The sequence below is a fragment of the Gopherus evgoodei genome, chromosome 17, assembly GCF_007399415.2.
Source record: "Gopherus evgoodei ecotype Sinaloan lineage chromosome 17, rGopEvg1_v1.p, whole genome shotgun sequence".
Taxonomy (NCBI): domain Eukaryota; kingdom Metazoa; phylum Chordata; order Testudines; family Testudinidae; genus Gopherus; species Gopherus evgoodei.
In genome coordinates this window covers 16938828-16959409 of record NC_044338.1, presented here as the reverse complement: position 1 = coordinate 16959409, position 20582 = coordinate 16938828, and the positions used below count along the sequence as shown (strand labels likewise).

The 20582-nt window shown below is 43.2% G+C and overlaps 1 protein-coding gene across 1 annotated transcript in view; it reads left to right on the top strand.

The window, feature by feature from the left end:
- The first annotated feature begins 15530 nt into the window (after window positions 1-15530).
- Window positions 15531-20582, top strand: part of SPNS3 (sphingolipid transporter 3 (putative)) — a 43619-nt gene continuing 38567 nt past the window's right edge. Inside the window, exon 1 of the mRNA XM_030536645.1 lies at window positions 15531-15756. Coding sequence (XP_030392505.1) covers window positions 15531-15756 — 226 coding nt within the window. The remainder of the gene's footprint in view (window positions 15757-20582) is intronic.

Genomic DNA, 20582 nt, shown 5'->3' with positions numbered 1-20582 from the left:
CCACATCTGGGTATGGAAATTTTGTGGCGGGCCATGAATGCTCACAAAATTGGGGGTTGGAGTGTGGGAGGCAGTGAGGGCTCTAGCTGGGGGAGTGGGCTCCAGGGTAGGGACAGAAATGAGTTCAGGGTGTGGGAGGGGGATCAGGGCTGGCATTGGGGCATGGGGGTGAGGGTGCAGGCTCTGGGGTGGGGCTGGAGATGAGGATTTTGGGGTGCAGAAGGGTGCTCCGGGCTGAACCGAAGGGTTCGGAGGGTGGGAGAGGGATCAGGGCTGGGGCAGGGCATGGCTCAGGGGTGCAGGCTTCGGGCGGCGCTTACCTCAAGTGGCTCCTGGTAGCAGCAGCATGTCCCCGCTCTGGCTCCTACACAGAGGCGCGGACAGGTGGCTCTGCTGTGCGCTTACCCGTCCACAGATGCAATCCCTACAGCTCCCATTGGCCATGCTTCTCGGCCAATGGGAGCTGTGGGGGTAGTGCTTGGGGCAGGGGCAGTGTGCAGAGTGGAGCCCCCTGGTTGCCCCTACACATAGGAGCCGGAGTGGGGACATGCCACTGCTTCTGGGAGCCGCACGGAGCGGCCCCCGACCCTGTTCCTTGGCTGGAGCGCCGGAGTGGGGCAAGTTCCAAACCCTGCTCCCCAGCAGGAGCTCCAGGGCCGGATTAAAATGGCTGATGGGCCAGATTTGTCCCATGGGTCATAGTTCTAGAGCCCTGTGCAGATACAAAATTTGTATCTGCATCTGATCCATGATCCCCAAACATGGTCTGTGGCTATCCGCATCTGCATCCACAGATATAAAGCGGATACTTGGAGATTTGCAGGCCTCTAGATGTAAAATTTGGATTTGCATCCATTTGTAATCTGCAAACTTTGTCTGCAGATATCTACAGCTTTGCAGGTCTCCACCTACTTCAAAGAGCCATGGGAGTATGTACATAAAATTCTGGGGAACATCTAAGTACGATTACTGGCAGATAGCTGAATGTGTACGATGTATTATGGAAAAGGTTGGCAGGCCTGCTGAATTAGCAAAACAGATAGATTTGGGAGTAATTAGTAGCTGTGGAACCGATTCTCCTCTTAGTTACAACGGTGAATTCTGTTGTCTTCTGGAGGATTTGGCCTTGTCAGTCGTTTTTTGTTGCTGCTTCCACTAGACTTATTTAAAAACCTGTTCATGCCCTTGTATGGAGAAACGTATAAAACCTAGAACCTTTTCCAGTCTACAAGATTATTTCTGACAATAAAAGCACTTAAAACAAAGAGCTATTTTGGCCTGAAATTCTGTATGACAAAGTGGGGCTTAATCTTGCTCCTATTTGAAGTCAATGGAAAAACTTTACTGACTTCAGTGAAGCAGGATTGAGCTCTGAATCTACAGCATAACTCCACTGAATTCAACATTTCTTGGGGGATGAATTTGTTTCCATATGTACTCCTGTCTATATATGAGATATAGCCAAAGCAGCTGTCACTTAGGAATTTAAGCTTTTCTTCTGTTCCTCTGATCCTTGTTTTGATGGAGTTTGAACAATGTTGGTAAGTGTGTAACAGTAACCACAGATGAACTGCTCTACAGAGAAACAGTTTCAAAGCAGATAAGACATCCAAATCTTAAACAACCATTTGGTTTTAAGCAGCCTAAAGGCCTTTAAAAGGCTGATGTAACTGGAAATGTGTCCTTAGGAAAAACACATTTTTAAAGTTGGTGAAAGGGGGAAAGTCCATTGTATTCCTGGAAACTGATGCAAAATGTTTCAAAGGCTGCTGTATTTTGGGTGCATCAATATTTCGGTGCTTGAGGCATGGCTGTGAAGCCATGTCTCTTTAAGGCCAGGAATTCTGGGGAATATAGTCTTGGAGTTTTATTACTGATCATGTGAGCAAGGCCAGCTATGAAAGACAAAGCCTGATTCTTACTCTGGGGGGAGACGTGGATACAATAGGTGTTGTGTTTAAGTTAATCTATGGAGAATGTCTTGGAAGGAACAGTGATTTTTGGAGCTGAGGAAAAAAAAATCATAAATATAATCTGGAGAAGAACTCCAAGAAGGAATAAATGATGGGCAAATGACGCCTTGGGCTTAGGCTTTGTGGACAGATTCCTGGGGAGAAGGAGCCTTGAGGGGAAGAACTGTAAGGTAATTGGAAGATAATCTAAAGAACTGCTAGAGACATAGGTGCTGACTCTGTGGGTGCTCTGGGGCTGGAGCACCTATGGGGAAAAATTAGTGGGTGCTCTGCACCCACTGGCAGCCAAGCTTCCTGCCCTGACCCTCAGCTCACCTCACCTCTGCCTCCTCCCCTGAGTGTGCTGTGTCCCCACTTCTCATCCCAGTACTTGTTGCTGCAAAAGAGCTGTTTTGTGGTGTAACAAGCTGTGGGAGGGAGTGAGTAGGAGCAGGAATGGTGTGCTCAGAGGAGGAGGAGGTGGGGCTGAGGTGGGGATTTTGGGAAGGAGTCCAATAGGGGCAAGGAGGGGGTGGAGTTGGGGTGGGGACTTTGGGGAAGGGGTTGGAATGGGGGTGGGGCATGGGTGGGAGGTGGCAGGGCAGGAGTGGAGTTGGGATGGGGCTGGGGCGGGGGAGGGTCAGGCACCCACTGGAGCCAGGAGAAGTTGGCACCTATGGCTAGAGATTTTGTGTTGGTGGTGAATTGCACTCTAAGAGGGGTACCTCTGTTTGAGACTTCATTAAACCAGAATGATCTTATCTTGAAACTGCTAAGTTTGTGCAATTACACCAAATGCACTAACAGATGGAGAAACTGAGGCATGGCCCACCCAGGAATGTCAGGATCAGGATAAACTGGCCATGTGACAGATGTCCAACTTGATACAGCCTGGTCTTGATTTTTTCAGAAGTGCTGTGTCCCCAGTTCCAATTGGTATTCTATTGTTTAACAGATCAATTAATTGTGATTAATATTTTTCACAATTAATTTTTTTGAGTTAATCGCATGAGTTAACTGTGATTAATCGACAGCCCTAGTATAATGCCACTGAAGTTAGTGGTTATTCCAATGTAAAACTGGGGTACATGAGAGGGGAACAGACATAAGAAATTTTGAGTTTGACTCTTTCAATAGCTTTGGACCTGCCATTACATGTCACCATATCCTCATGTCTAAAAGGGGGTACTGAAGTGTGTTGAGGATTAATTCGTCAGTGGGTGTAACCTTGTGATTTTTTTGTTTGTTTGTTTAGGTGAGTTTGGGAAGATTTTTGCTTCCCCGCTTAGGAAGTCTGGTCTAACTCAAAAGACATCCAATTTTGTAGCACTTTGAAATCTATCAAGTGAATTCAAGGAGAAGAAATATAGGGTAGTCAGTGTTTAGATTTGGCTTGTCTGAGGTTGGTATGTTGTTAGAAGGACACAAATTTAAGTATATTTTAATTTGAAGAAAATAAGAGGCTACACTTCTTTAAATGAGAATATGACATGGTCTCATGATCTGACGAGAGGGCCAGGAGCATGGAGTTAAAATACTGGCTTTGCTACTGACTCCTTTTCTGGTCATTGGCTGGTCACTTAACAGTTCCGCCTCAGTTTCCTCATCTGTATAATGGGATTGTTACCTAGCTCAAGGGGAGGGTTGTGTATATTAAAGCATCTTTGTTTTTAAAATACTTTGCATTCTTCAACTCTCTGTAAAATGAAGATGTTGCTGTACATTCATGTAATTAGGAGAGGAAGGAGAGATACCATAGTTGAGCCAGTAGTTCCCTTTGACTATCATGAGTGGAAAATTTATAGAAAGAGAAGGCTACCCTAGTGCACTAGGTAGTTAGAACTGTTGTCCTCTTTTCATCTGAATTAATTTCTTACCCATTGTCTCCTCCAAAAATGCACTCTAGAGATACCTATACTTAAAGCCCTAGTGTTTGTCTTCCTTGTACATTACAGGCATAAATTGTGAAGCTTTTAAAATGATAGATGGCCAAAATTAACTGCAGTGATAGAGAATCTTCTGTCTGAATGATATTTGACTACATAACACTAAAAAAAACTGTAATATGAATTGCATCTTCTGTTGCAGTAGCACAGAGCCTTGAAGAAACAAAAATCATTTTTAAAAAGTACATACGTTATTGTCAACAGTTTATCTCAAACTTGGTGGGTGTGCACGTGCACACACACACAATCCAACTTCTATGCATGGCAAGTAACTTTTTTTTTCCTGTTATTTGTCAGTATCTTTCAATCTGTAACCAAGGAGTATTCCTAGAGAGACCAAATGGAGCAATAGCTCTGGGTGTGACTTTGTATAGCAGAGTCTTAAGAGGTCATCAGCAAGCAGTGAGGCCTCGTCTATGCTAGAAAAGATTTTGCACTTGAACAATACTGGTATAGTTAAATCTGCAAAGCCCTCTACTGTGGATGCAGTTATACCAGCATAAAAGTGCTTATTCCAGGCTAGGAAGCAAAATAAGCTACACTAGTTTAACTGCTTCCATCCGTGCACTTAAATTGATATAACTATATAGGTAAAAAATTTACACCCCTAACCAAAGGTTAAATCAGTATAAATGTTTCTAGTGTAGACACAGACTTATTAACTCTTGACTCAGTTTCCGCAGATCCCCAAGGGAAGGAAACTCTATAAGATCAGCTACTGGGGAGAGAGGGGGTTGGAACCAAAGGGAGATAGCCAACCTTCCTCCACAAAAGAACAGGAGTACTTGTGGCACCTTAGAAACTAACACGTTTATTTGAGCATAAGCTTTTGTGGGCTACAGCCTACTTCATCAGATGCATAGACTGAAACATACAGCAAGAAGATATTAAGACTGAGCTCTCAAAACTGGATACTCTCATGAAAAACCAACCTTCCTACACAAAAGTCCTCAATATCTTCTTGCTGTATGTTCCAGTCTGTGCATCCGATGAAGTGGGCTGTAGCCCACGAAAGCTTATGCTGAAATAAATGTGTTAGTCTCTAAGGTGCCACAAGTACTCCTGTTCTTTTTGCGAATACAGACTAACACTGCTGTTACTCTGAAACCTTCCTTCACAAGCAATCTGGCCACTTTGGTGCTCAAGTCATGCTCAAGTGTTGAGTTCTTCTGGGTTTGATTTCTGGTCATGTAAAATGAGTTTGTTTGTTTTTTTTGCAGCTATTATGCTCTGAAGCGGGAAGAGAAACAGACAGCTTGAGTTATAATTGTCTGTTCAACCAGTTGAATCACACCACCAGCTTACGCTTGTAAAAGCAGCAAAGAGTCCTGTGGCACCATACAGACTAACAGTCTGTTAGTCTATAAGGTGCCACAGGACTCTTCGCTGCTTGTACAGATCCAGACTAACACGGCTACCCCTCTGATACAGCTTTCACTTGTTTCCTTAATTTCTGTTTTTTCCAGGAGCATCTTCATGCAATGGGCCTGAACACATTTCACCAACACAAGTGAACTAAGCTGCATGAGAACAAGCCCTGTGAGGTAAGGAAAATCACTATGTTACAGACTGGGAAATTGAAGCATGGAGGATATGTGACTTACCCAGGATCAGAGTATTCCTAAATTGGAATTCTCATCTTCTGTGACTGTCTTGGGCTTTAAAAACAAAGTCCTTCTCAGCTCCATTTAACATGTCATTTAGATTGGTAAATCCTTATAGCCTTTATTCAGACCAGTAGTCCCACTGCAGTCAGCCTGTAAAGCTGTAGGATAAAGCATATGGGTCATGTTCAGCCTTAGAATGTCTTTAGCTTATGAAACAACAAGGTTGCTTCACAAGGTATCATGGCTGAACACTAAGGATTACTACACTGGAGGCCAATGGGGTATATTAGAAACAGTAATTGAGTAGATTATATATAAGGCCTGATTTCCGACTTTACAGAAACAGAATAAAGAGGGAGACCATAACTACCTATCCCTAAATGCGTCAGAATAGCAGCAGAGACCAGAGGAAAATATACCATTCAACACTCAGACTTCAGTATGCTGCCTGCTCACAGGAACAAAGCAGACAAGTACCTGTTAATACTCCATTTAAAATACAAGTAAGCCACACTGTTATACCTGCCTTCCAGTTTAATTGGATGTGGGTTTCTTCTATATGCTTGGAAGTAGGGTCAATAAACCTCAAAAGCAAAAAGCTCTGTCTAATTCGTTATTGTACTCCAACCACATAAATCTTGACAGCCAAGACTGATTGAAAACTCCTTTTCTTATCTTTTTAGATTTGCTGCATCTTTCGTTTGTATAGCTTCAGTTTGCAAGATGGGTGTCGAAAATGAGGCCATCACTTGATGAATTACCCTTTTGTTCTTTTTCTCTGGGTTACTTTATTAAGATTTTATCCATTGTTGATGATTATTATTATTATTATTATTAGACAAAATTAATGGGGTGGGGCTGAGAGGTTTGGAGTGTGGGAGGAGACTCAGGGTAGGGCAGAGGGTTTGGGTGCTGGGGTGAGGGGTTCATGATGTAGGAGGGGGCTCGGGGCTGGGGCAGAGGGTTGGGGCGTGGGGGGATGAGGGCTCTGGGGGGGCTGGGAATGAGGGGTTTGGGGTGTGGAAGGGGCTCAGACAGAAGTTTGGGTGCGAAGGTGAGGACTGCGGAATGGAGCCGGGGATGAGGGGTTCATGGTGCAGGAGGGGGCTCAGGGCTGGGGCAGAGGGTTGGGGCGTGGGGGGATGAGGGCTCTGGGGGGGCTGGGAATGAGGGGTTTGGGGTGTGGAAGGGGCTCAGACAGAAGTTTGGGTGCGAGGGTGAGGACTGCGGGTTGGAGCCGGGGATGAGGGGTTCATGGTGCAGGAGGGGGCTCAGGGCTGGGGCAGAGGGTTGGGGCGTGGGGGGATGAGGGCTCTGGCGGGGCTGGGAATGAGGGGTTTGGGGTGTGGAAGGGGCTCAGACAGAAGTTTGGGTGCGAGGGTGAGGACTGCGGGATGGAGCCGGGGATGAGGTGCAGGAGGGGGCTCAGGGCTGGGGCAGAGGGTTGGGGTGTGGGGGGATGAGGGCTCGGGGGGGGCTGGGAATGAGGGGTTTGGGGTGTGGAAGGGGCTCAGACAGAAGTTTGGGTGCGAGGGTGAGGACTGCGGGATGGAGCTGGGGATGAGGTGCAGGAGGGGGCTCAGGGCTGGGGCAGAGGGTTGAGGCAGGACCGGGGGAGAGACCCAGCCCCAAACATTAGTGGAGCTGGGCTCCTGGGGCCCTGAATTTGCTGGAGCATGGGCACCAGGGGCCCATACAACTTTCTGCCCTGGGGGAAAAGGGGGTGTGTGTGGAGTTGACCCCTGGGCTGCTGTGCTCTTGTGCTGCAATTTGCGGGAGAGCAGTGCCCTCCCCAATTCTACCCATGGGCTCAGGGCTTCTGCCCCACAGGGAACACCAGGGCTCAGGGATTCAGCCCCATGCCTCCCGGATTCAGCCCTGCGGGGTAGGGACTAGGGATCGTGCTTCAGTCCTGCGGGGGGTGCTGGTGATTGGGATTTCAGCTCCATGGGGGGTGCCAAGGATTGGGGCTTCAGCCCTGTGCCTCCTGAGAGTCCTGGCTTCAGCCCCGTGGGGGGCACCAGCAGGGATCGGGGCTTCAGTTTTATCTGTTCACTCCTTATCTGTTGTTGCATCTTGATTAAGAGAGAACACAATGGGTAAGTGACCAAGGTTGCAGTGATCTCTAAATGGTCCTTCCAGGGTTTAGTCTCTCTCCTGGTAAAAAATGGTCCAAAGAAAGATTAAGCAGTATAGTTAAGACATTCAATGCTGTGGCTTTCCACGTGAATTTCACAACTATATTTTGAAACTTTGATTTGTGATGGGAGGGCCTTCTTACGGTTTTCAGAAATGGATCTGTTTTTATTTCAGCTAGCTGTGTGAATATCAGATAAATGGTGGTCCTAGGCTGAAAAATGTTACCAGTGCTGTCTTCATTTTGGAAGATGAGGAGACCCATGAAGACTAGCTAAATTGGTTATCAAAATAATATCCTTAGGCATTGTAGGTATTGGCCAACTTTTACTGGCTTACATAAATTATCGTTTGCTCTTATTCTGTGCTTAAATGAATCCTGGATAGAACAGAACGCAGAATTCCAGATAGATGGAACTTACTCCTTCAGCTGAAGTTATGGCAAATGCTCTCACAGCAAATCAGTCAAGATTTTTCTTGCTGGGGAAAAAGGGCAGTGGGACTGTGTTGGAAGCTTGCCTATGTTAAATGTGGGTGGGAGGGAATTCAGAGCAAATTTGTGTGCTAAACACATGCAACTCCACTGAAGTCAGAGTTGTATGGGTGTATTTACGAAGCATTGTGTGGGGCTTACTCAGATAAGGCTGCAGTACTGTATAAAGTTTTGGTAAAGTCACATTTTAGTTCTCTTTCCATTGGCAATAGTAGATGGGTGTGAAATAAACCCTCTGGTCTAAACTCTGAAGTTTGGCTCTACTGCTAGTTAAGGCCCATCTCATCAGTATGTACAAATAACTAATGCGCACTAGAAAGTTTACAAAAAAATTATCTACCAGAAATACAAAACCAAATCTCATTAGTCTGGCACTTATGTAATGCCAGTGAAGTCAGCGGGATTGATTAATATAATGGAGGAGAAATTGTCCCACAATCGACTAAATGGCTAAAATTTAGTAATTGTGCTCAGAAAATGTGAAGGTTGGTTTGAAGAGGATATTTTCATCATATATGTTAGTACTAAAGGTCAGTCTGACTTCTTGTCTTAGAACATTTTTATAAAAAGATGTTACTTGTGAAGTATACTGTACTCAGAAGATAAACTTTAAATAAATCTGAGATTTTGCGCAATTCAGACCCTCACACATCTTCATTTCATGCCATGAGAGCCCAGGAAAGCAAAGCCAAATCAACCAGGACTTGAATGAACGGAGACAGTGGTTTCCAAACTGTCACCCATGGTCTACAGAGTACTTGCTGGTAGTCTGATCATGTCATGTTGGTTCTCAATTTTCAGGTTCAGAAGTCCCAAATTACTGTCACTTTCATACCATTTCCATCGCAGACGTCTGTAACTTTCTGTCCCTCTTAATTGCCACATCTGTCATTGCTAGATGTTGGTTCAAATAGCAAATCAAATTTCCGTCTCTTCAGACATGCATCAGATTCTAATGTCTGGATCCAAAACAGCTCCATTGTTCTTGGTGCTGGCTTGAATCCAAAACTGGAAGGGCTCTGTTTTCTAAATGTGGTTCAAATACAGATCAAGGTGACATCTAAAAAACCTTGCCCGTGGAACCCAAACCCTCATCTAAATTGAATCAGTTGCAAACATTGCCTCTTTGGCTCACTTGTAGTTGCTACTGCTTTCCATAGATCACCTTCCTATTGAACGTTTCAGGTTAGTTTCCCCCCACTCACCTCATGTACGAGGCTGCCCTTTCCCCCGAGTTGCATCACATCTCATCTTCAGTTCTTTCCATGCAGTGAATTCTTGAATTTGGTCACACTGCCACGCACAGTGCAGATAATTGCAGCAAAATACTAACATTCAGATTTAAAAATCACATAGTCTCTTTACACAAGCTAAGCTTCTATCCCGTCATTAATTTTACTACATATTTGATAAACACCTCAATACTGCAAACATGATTCTCGTCTGCCCTTGAATTCACATGCACAGCTCTAACTTTTCTTGCTGTAGCTGTGGGAAAGAGGTTATAGGGAGCATATGTCTGATTTCCTCTTGCAAACAGAAGAGATGGATCCGTTCCTAGCCCTTCAGTGCCAGTTCTGCTACAGCTTTTGCTCCTTGATCCTGCGTGAGTCAGTTAACCTCTGTCTTGGGATCTGTGCAGTGGATGTGATTTGGATCTAGGTGAATACAACAAAAACTCTCAGGTTTGTTTGTGGTTTGTAAACAAACTGGCTCTTCTGGGTTACGTTTCTGAGACTGTCCTGGCAAACTGCCTTACCTTCAAGGCTGCTCACAGAAACAGCAAACTTTAAACTAATATGGAGGCGTATTTGGCCCTAAGCAGCTAAATGTAGACAAAAATATATTCAAAATCATTGATAGTAAATGGTGGAAAATCATTTCAAGCAAAACCAGTGTCCTTACATCAGTTGTCTATAAACTCTCCTCTCTACGTCTCCAGGCATGTCATGTCTGAGAGCAGCCTTTTAACGGGATTTAATGAAGCTGACCGAAATACACTGCTAGTTGCAATAGTGTGAGTCTTCCACGAATCTTAGCTGACTAACTTAGCATTACTTTGGTGGGCTTACCACGTTTTTGTCAGCTGCCTCCAGTTACACCAGTGTTCTGTTTCTTCCTAAAGAAGCGTGGCAGCATGGTCTAGTGTTGTGGTCAGGTGCAGAGAGAGGCTGGAAGGTTTCAAGCTGTGTAGCTTGGTACTCTGAGAAAGTGCGACACAATGATCCAACAGAATGGCTGGTCAGATGTTAAGTGGATGCCAGAGTGAGTAGTATCCAAGCTGAACTCGATCATTTAATCACTCCAGGTAAAACAAATGACTTCCTAAGTGCATAAAGCTTCTATGGCTTGGCCAGCTGAGTTGCAGGAGACCCATTCTAGCTATTACCATGTATTGCGTATATTCTTCTGGAGCTTCTCAATTGTGTCTGCCAGGTTCAAAATAGTGTAAGAAAATATCTAACTGCAGGTGTGGATTAATGCCTACAGCCTAGAACAGGGGAAGGCAACCTATAGCACACGTGCCGAAGGCAGCACCTGAGCTGATTTTCAGCGGCACTCACTGTGCCCAGGTCCTGGTCCAGGGGGCTCTGCATTTTAATTAAATTTTAAATGAAGTTTCTTTAAACATTTTAAAAACCTTATTTACTTTACATACAATCGTTTAGTTATCTATTTTAGACTTATAGAAAGCGAGTCTAAAAACATTAAAATGTATTACTGGCATGCAAAACTTTAAATTAGTGTGAATAAATGAAGATTCGGCACACTACTTCTGAAAGGTTGCCAACCCCTGGCCTACAATAAACAGGTTCTAACTCTCTGCTGCCATAGAAGGATTTAATGGCTCGTGACACAGCTATTTAACTTTTAACTCCCAAATGGAGAGTAAAACGTGGGGGGCAAGTGTGATATTGGGCAAGGACCTATGTATTTGCATTATATTAGTACCTAGTAGTCCTGTTGTATCAGTCAATGCACAAACATAGCAGAGAATCTATTCCAGAATTTTCAATCTGTATTTGTGTTCAAGTGAGATGTGTAAAATGAAAGACGAATAAGCAGAGGGCATGACTAGGTACAAGTGAATGTTATGTAACAAGCAGTTGTATTGCGTAGCCATTATCAGATGGCAGCATTGTTTAGGCATCATAGCAGAGGTCAGTCATGAGGTGATTGTTTAATTTGGGGATTTTTTTTTTAAATGGAGTTTTCCCTATGCATAATGGGAGCATGTGAGAACATTAGTCTTGATGGGAGAAATGCTAATGGGCAGTATAGGCGGGTGTCTTTGACAGAGCAATAATGATGGCTCTCATGTCCAGAAAAACTGATAGGGTGAGGCGGCTAAATCTTGAAGGGCCATAAAAGTAAAGACAGACTAAGGGCTGACATTGGAAAAGAGGAGTGGATGGAGGGATCTGAGGGCGTGTGAAATCCTAATAGCAGCAATTTCAGTGGAAGATAGCAGAGCTGAGATGCAAGATGAGGGCCTGGCTGAGAGATTTTGGTGGAGTGGAGAGAGGCAAGGCCGGATCCATAGAATTTTAACAGAAATAAGTATAAATTAGATTTGGCCTGAGTGTGTGAGCCTAATGAGAAGGCAGTGTCAAAGATGACCCCTAGATTACAGGCCCAATGTGCTCTGAGCTACTATGCATGGGAGAGCAAGATGTTACCCTTGCTTGGTAACTTGGAGTTTTTTCTAATTAGGTTGGGAGGGAGAATATTGGCACTTCCTGAATAGGTGATTAACTGTACTCTCATTTAGCCCTTTTAGTCTCTATTCTTGGGGAGAGGAATTTCTGACTTTGGCTGATTTGTGAGTCCCTAGATTGTGTCTCACATGGTGTGAACTTTTTTTTTTTCTCTTTACTTCTACGTGGCTCTAGCTCCTATTTTGGGATAAGTAAAGATGGACAGCTTTTCTAATTTCTTGAGGGCCAGAAGGAGTTATTGGTCCTTCAAGAGATATCTGTTCTGTATGTCTCTTACATTAGGTACTTGGCAACAAGTGCAGTAGCTGATGTTCAGAATCCTGTGGCAATGCAGGGACATGCCCTGGAGCCAACAGAACCTGAAGCTGTGTGAGTGTGGGAGGGGGTCCCAAGCAAGAGGGGATTTAGACTATCAGAAGTGGAGGAGGGTCCTGAGTAGCCTTCCCTTCAGTGCCTGAAGCACAGATGACTCGATTGGGTAACAAATTGGATAGGATGGGGGCAGTGTCTCTATACAATTAATAGAGCAATAGATCCATCTTGCCCTTGTTTTGAAGGAATGCTTAAAAGAAACCCCAATGGATAGCTAAACTATGAAAGCATTTTCATTTTTAAATTTTGGTTAACTGCATATGTTATTTGCTTAGCTTAGCTTAAACAGGAAAATTCAACTGTTCTGTCTCACTTCCTGTTTACAGTCAGCATCACTTTCTAGTTAAGCACTAGAACAGTGGTGCTCTTTGACTTTCCAACACCCAGCACAATATTTTTACAAACACTTTTGAAAAACCTTAAACTAACTTAAACGTGTGTAATATTAGACCCAAAACATAAGCTGCCTTAAAAAACAAAACCTAGTGAAACCTAAATTACTAAAGTGTTGCTTTAAAAGAGAAACTTAGCTATTGAAAACATAACCACGCGGCTGCATCCAAACATCTAACACTCCCAGAGATACTGTTTCACTGACTGTAATGTTCAGTATCTGGGTTTAGTTGAATAATGCCAGGGCAGATTAAGTCATCATTTCTGAGTGTTAAACTCTTTAAAAAGTGTATGACTTATTAATAGTGAAGCTGGCTCACAGCAGCCCATTGTCTGACTGAAGCGTGAAGGTGATGTGAAATACAACAAGAACCTTGGACGGCATTCCATCTTGTAACAAATACATTCTGCTTTTTCATCCTTCAGTGACATCTGGTAGCCCACTATCCTGTTGACTTAAACTACACTAATGATGCCAAATAGCCATTTCCTAGGAAAACAAACAAAAAGTATATTGTGTTCATTCACATGTATTCAGTACTGAAATCAGCACACCCCCTTCAATTTCCTTAAAACTTAATTCTGTTTTGGAAGATTGAATTATTGAAATCAAAACAGAAGTCTGTCTAGGTTAGGAATACTTAGCAATTCTTAAACTGAGCTTGCATACCTATCTCTAGCCTGATTACCAACAGTGATACCTTACTGTAATTGCAACAAGATTCTCTCACCCTTTTTCCTCCCCCAGGTATTTGTAGCCAAAAGGAATGTGACCGTTTACTTGTATGCACTAAGATATAGTTAATCCTTTAGTTACTGGACTAAATATCCTCCAACCCCCCTTGGGTGACATGTGAAGCAGAATACTTGTGGCAAAATTAAGCTATTCTACTTGTCATATGCAGTTGGTACAGAGAGACAGTACTGGAGAAATGTCATGAATTAGGTTTTGGAAGAACTATAAACGAATGAGTTTTTAGAGTATACCTATTGAAAAGCTGTTTGGTATATAATTGTTCTTCCTTTAGTTTTTGCAAAACTAAAATCTTGCTTAAATTTCACTAGGGGCAGAATCAAACCCTGTAGTTCACAGAGAGCCAGATCTTCAAGAAAGCAAGACCATAATATTGCAGTTTTTCTCCACTTGCAACTGGGGCCAGATTGTCAAAGGAATTCAGCATGGTAGGTACTGATTGTCAAAAGAAATCTGGCCCCAAGTGTGAGATGCTGAACGCTTAAAAATGTGACCCTGCTGCTCTGTCTCTATGCACAATACACCAATGATGTCATTAGTCATCCCTCCTGGAATACAATTTAAGTCTCTGCCTAGCTGTCGCACATAGGACCAGACACTGTGCCGTTAATTCACACATTGCTCATGTTGCAGTTTATTAAGGGAGTTTAAAGACTGAAGTTGATAATGTGCAAGAGTGACTCACAAGACCTGTCTGACGCGTTACCATTTTTTCTCTAAAACTTAGATTTGACCAGTCTGTGTTCACAGAATGTTCTTCTGAAGAAGTTTCTAGAGATTTCTAAAGTAACTTCAGAAGAACTCTAACTTCTAAAACAAGCACTTCAGAGTCTTTACAAGCACTTCACCATGAATATGGTCTAGCAATTGACATTCCATTAGAATACTCAAACAGAAATTCCAGTACCACTGTAACATCAAGTATAGTTGGCCTCTGTATGATAAGGTCTTCGTGTCTCCTATATAAGGAAAAGAAGTGTCCTTAAGGTTTTTCCCCCTGTTTATCCTAGAACTTCACTTAACTACATCACAAACAATTCACAACTTGGATTTCATTTAGTAAGCTGGTCACTGAGCAATACTCAAGTATCTGACCAGAAGCTTCATAGGAAATCACAATATCGCAGATGCTGCTGCACTGATTTTCAAATCTCTCTTTAGTGTTGTATTTGTGAGGCTCAAAACTAAACCTAAAAATAAGATCACTGCCTGATTAGAGGAGGAAACCGATGGTGATGTTAATGCCTGCCTAATCCTCTCAGAACCCTTTTCAGTACTCAACCTTGAAATGAAGTCCATCCATGATCTTCAGCAATATGCAAGGAGAGAAGGAAGTTCCTTCCTTATTTCCCTCCGCCCCCCCAAAATATGCTTAAGTGTTCAGTTTCTGTCAGCAAAAATCCCTGTAGTAAAACATGCTGCGATTGCGTTGGTAAATCAAATAATTATCCACTTTCCCTTAATCCTGAGTTATGTGGAATCTGGCAGCAATATCTGAGATGTGACCTGCATCACCACAGTATCAGAGCATCAAGATCTTTTATTGTATTTAGCCTTGTAACACCCCTGGGAACAAGGCAATGCTATTATCCCCTTGTTACAGATAGGAACGAGGCAGAGACTAAGATCACACAGGAAGTCCGTAGTAGAGCACAGACTTCTAGCCAGGTTTACCATGTCCTAGGCTAGTTCCCTAGTGACCAGACCATCTTGTCTCTCCTTTTTCCCCTCTGCAAAAGAGGTCATCTTTGGTTCTAAAGAGTCTCCCTGAGTCCTGGCATCTGGGAAAGGTTATTATTAAGATCTTCTCTGCTCATTCTTTGAGGCCTTCACAGAATTCTGTAGTACTTTTTCTTCATTCACCGTGGATTATCTTGTATTTACCTTGTCCAATCTTACCTTGAGTGCAAGGTAGAATATATTTTACAACTTAAATTTCTCAGCAAAATCCACAGGGTTGGATCTCCTTTTCCTGCAGAAACTCTATCATTGGAACCTTAATTTTCAGTGCAGGTGGCTAGGCTTGTGGGAGGATCATCATTTCAGGAAATGACTACACTGGGTGAAGTTCCTTATAACTTGATTGCAAAATTGAGACTTCACTTAATGCACTTAGAAAATTGTTTGAAACTTGTGGTGCCTTTATGCACGGTGGATCATGCAGAACTCTGTGCCAGAGGGGTCCAATGGAATGAGTGAGTTCACTGACCTGCAGTCCCAGCAGACCCCAGGCTCACAGAATTATGGAGCTACTGCACCAACTACAAGTACTGCTCAGTTATTACAGACAACAGGAAAAATTTCAGCAAAGAGATCTTACCTAGCAGTTGGTGTGCTGTGCTATATTAACTTACTCAACTACATGGACTGGTTTATTGTACCAGGTAAGACACTTCCTCCTCTCTCATAGACAGAACAAATGATAGTTCTCAGGAACTCTGTTCACTCCATAGTTAATGGGGAAACATCTGGCTTAAAGCTGTTTATCTGTGTAAAAAAAGTAAATTATTCAGAAGCACAGACTGTTAAACATTTTTTCACTTGTTCGCTTTGGTCAGTTGGTCACACTTCCTGTCAAGGTGCCATTTATAGATTTTAATAATTGTTTAAGGTCCATAAACTTTTAAGCAACCTCCAACTATTCATGTCTAACATGCATTAATCATTTATTAACTCTTAAATCATTTATAAATGGAACCCAGGTATAAAATGCAACTGATCTGGTTCTAAGTAATGACTTTGCAAAGCTTTGACAAAGACGCTTTTCTGGGGCTGTAGACAGGCAGCTCACAACATCTACCTTCAGTAAGCTTTTCTCCCCTCTGCCTGGGGAAGTGATTGGGCAGGGCTGGTGCAACCATTTAGGCGACCTAGGCGATTGCCTAGGGCACTGGGATTTGGGGGCCGCCATTTTCATTGGCAGCGACTGCGGCGGCCAGATCTTCAGCTGCCCCGGTTGCCACTGGCATTTAGGCGGAGGGAGCTGGGACAGGGGGGCGCAGGGAGGGCTGCCTGCAGCAAGTAAAGGGGGGGCGGCACGCAGGGGAACTCCCCACCCCAACTGACCCCTGCCCCTCCTCTTCCTCGAGCACGCCGTGGCTGCTTCACTTCTCCCGCCTCCCAGGCTTGCAGCGCCAATCAGTTTAGGTGCTGCAAGCCTGGGAGGTGGGAGAAGTGAAGCAGCCACGGGGTGCTCGTGCTTGTGCTCATGCGCGGAGCAGGGGTGAGCTGGGGGAGGGGTGCTTCAGGGCAGAGGGTGGTGAGCTGCCACAAGGGGGACACCTCAGGACGGGGTAGGGGAGTGCTTCATGGCAGGGGCGCGGGGGGAGGCGCAAGGTGGAAGTTTCGCTTAGGGCACAAAACATCTTTGCACCGGCCCTGTGAGTGGGGTATTACTGCCCTCTTTGCTTGCTTTAGACAGTGCTCCCATTGGAACTAGTGAGCCTTACATGAAAAAGGACTAATGATGAGATCATCCTTGACTCTCTTCTCTTAAGGAGGGGATTAAAGGAGCAAAAAGCCTACTCTTTTTGCCAAAATTTTGATAGGGAAAGGCTGGTTTTATCTTCTGGCCCACTGGAAACTATGTGATCTCTGCAGTTAGGAGTTTCACATAACTTCGGCTAAGTTGAGGCTAGAGGGGACCTATTCTCCATTTCATTGCCCTTCAAAATCCCAAATAGTTCTCTGAATAAGATCATTCTGACTTAAGAGGATGGTTTTTGTCAAGGCATGAGTGGGAATCATGATAAAAGTAGTGCTTCTAGTGGAGCTTTGTTGCAATTTGGATATCTGGAGTATGGTGAGGAAGCCATGGTTCTTCGGATCAATTGTGATCTGCGGGATTTCTTCTGGTCTAGGTGTCAAAATCCTATTTCTACTCCGTTTCCTCCCTCACCTGCAAACCTCTAGCTTGCCCTCAACTTGGAGGTAAGAATGGAAACTTGTGATGGGTTTCCCAGGCTGCCTGCCAGTGTTTTTCAGTTTCTGATGGGGCATGAAGACTGGAATTTGCTCAGTTTCCTCTATCTAGCAGACTCACGTTTTATACACAAAATAGCAAATTTAACTTGGCAATGCTGAGTCCCTTGTTTGTCAAGGTCTTTGTGGGTTTGGTCATCAGTCTAGACTTAAATAAATGCCTGATTGCCCTTAACAGGATAGGTTGTTGTTTTGTGCAGTAAGATGAACCTATGTGTGCCATAGACAATTCATTCAGGAAGCAGTTTTTGCAATGATGAGGGGCTGGGGCTGTACATTGTTTGTGGGTTCAGACTTGTTTTCCCCTGAATAATTGGGAAATGAACATGGCTCATTTTTCAGCCAGGAATAGGAAACAAATAGGAATATGAGCTGAATGAAGTAGCAAGGCAGTTATTGCCACAAGTCAGTCCTTCATCGGAATTTTGATCCTCCTATTTTCTTTTGCTTAGGCATCAAATATTTGGCCCTCTGCTAGGAACCGAATAGGGGATGGACAGAATAACTGGAAGGGGAGTTAAGGAGAAAGAACACACACGAGGGAAAATATTGGATGTTAATAAAATGAACTTAACAGAGGCTAGGTATGTGAAGTCCTGGCCATGGTCATTGTCATTCGACACATTACTAGAACTATACTACTTTAGCTCCTTTCAGTCTATGATATGAAAGTTTTTTACACATTAGTGAAAGTTTTATAGCATCCCTAAGAAGTCAGTGATGGCACCCCAGCTTAACCAATAAGGAAACTGAGGCACAGTTTAACACAACTTAGATAATACAGGAACTCGATAGCAGAGATGGGGCTAGAACCCAAGCATTCAACAGATCAGTCCTGTACCCTAACTGTAAGATAGGAGTTAACTGAAATATGTTTGTATTCTCAGAGTTATATATCCCCTTTTGTTTGCCAGTTAAAATTGCTACCTATTCAGTATAGCAATATCCTGTACATCAGCTTGAAATCAAGCTGTATTGCAGAATTCTTGCATCAGCCACCTTCCTTTTTAACTCCATCTCTTTGGCTGTCAGAACCCTTAAGTAAAAGGTATGTCTACACAGCCCATGGCAGCGAGCCTCCCAGTGTGGTTTGACAGACTTTGGCTACTGGGGTTTGCAGTGATGCTCTAAAAATAGCTGTCGATAGCATGGGAAGTGGCAACTCAGCCTCTGAAGCCTAGAGAAGCCTGAGTTCCAGCCTGAGCTGCAACTTCCCATGCTGTCGACAGTTATTTTTAGAGCACTATTATAGAATCATAGACTTGAAGGTCAGAAGGGACCATTATGATCATCTAGTCTGACCTCCTGCACAACACAGGTCACAGAATCTCACCTACCCACTCCTGTATCAAATCTGTGTCTGAGCTATTGTGAGTCCTGCTAGCCCAAGTCTGTGTAGACATACACAAACCGTTTGGCTTTTAATAAATTTAAACAGGAAAGTGGGAGCTGTGTGCATCAACTTGCAAGGGAACTGAAGGCTATGGAGAAGTTGTGGTTTTCTGTTCTTAACAGTTCTTTTCAAGATACAAACTGCTTTGCTCTGACCCTCAGCCATAAGAGACCTCTTGTCTCTGTGCAGCTAATTATATGAGGGGATAGGATAGAATAGAATCTGTCAAATGTTTCTTCAAGTGTTGATAATTATGTCATTTGAACTTTGCCCCCCTTGTTTGTAATCCCATTGCTGGGGGTTAAGGTCAATACCTTCCAACCTGGTTCCCACTAAAAGTTATACACCTAAATAACTGGCCTGAATTTCAGAGGTGCTGATCATCTTTGTCTCCTATTGACTTGTGTGGCTTGGTATGTGAAAGCTAAATAATTATTTATGTGGATAATTTTAGGTAGCATTCAAATGGAAAAAAATTTAGTCTGGGTTGGAATGCTCAGTTTGCATGTATGGAGAATTCTACTTGCAATTCCAGTTGCAGTTTTACTTCGATACTTTACTTTCTGCATTTCTTGTTGATTAGTGGTGCTGTGCATTGACAAATAGCTACCAAGTTCTACCAGCTCTACCCTAGAGGCATGGATAAAAGGGTCTAGTTTGATTGCTATTTTGGTTAAAATCTTGACCATTAAAAGTCTGTCTCAGTCATTGAACTAACATCAGGATTTAAGTGGGGTTTTGCTCTGAAAAGTGACTAAAACGTCACTGGAGTTCCATGGGTTGTACATCAATGGTTTGTTTGTTTTGTTTTTTGTTTTTTCTCATTCTAAGCCCTGCAAATTTATCTGGGGATATGAAAATCAAAGTCTGAAAGTCTACAGAATCACTAAAAGCAAAGAGTCTGCAGGCAAAGTTCTGCCTTCAATTACACCTATGTTTTCTGCAGTGAAGGCACAGGGATTGTACACATGACATGTACACAGATTGCAGAAACTGACTGGTGAAGGAAAATAGACTCTCCAGTCACTGAGGGAGATTGCAAGAATATAATCAGAAGAAGTTAAGAATCAAATATGGAATCTCAGTGTTGCTGCTAGTCTCATTTCAAAGTCACTTTAATCAGTCATCAAAGTAGGCAACATTCAACAGTTGCTTGTCTACTACGCTATTGGAGATGAGAGAGAGGCACCGTGTCTGTTTATTAAAATTCTTTAAATACCTTTTTCAAAAACATAAAAATAAACTAAACCAAGTAATACAAGAAGTGAGAAATTGCTAAAATATCCTCTATCATCAGACTAAAGCAGAGGTAGGCAACCTATGGCACGTGTGCCAAAGGCGGCACGTGAGCTGATTTTCAGTGGCACTCGCACTGCTCGGGTCCTGGCCACCAGTCCGGGGGCCTCTGCATTTGAATTTTAAATTACGATTCTTAAACATTTTAAAAACGTTATTTACTTTACATAAAACAGTTTAGTTATATATTATAGACTTGTAGAAAGAGACCTTCTAAAAACGTTTAAATGTATTACTGGCACACGAAACCTTAAATTAGAATGAATAAATGAAGACTCAGCACATCACTTCTGAAAGGTTGCCGACCCCTGGACTAAAGGAATACAAATACATTCCTGTTTCTTTATTGTTTAAGCCTCTGCTATCTATTTTAAATTTTGTATCAGAAAAGGGCTGGCGTGGGGTTAAAAGATAAGTGTGTGTGCTAGCTACAAATGCAGCCTAAAAATGGTGATGGTTGTGATATTGTGTAAATGCCATGTTTTATCACAACTGAATGTATCCATATGATGTCAAATCCTAGTATTTTCCCCTATTCTG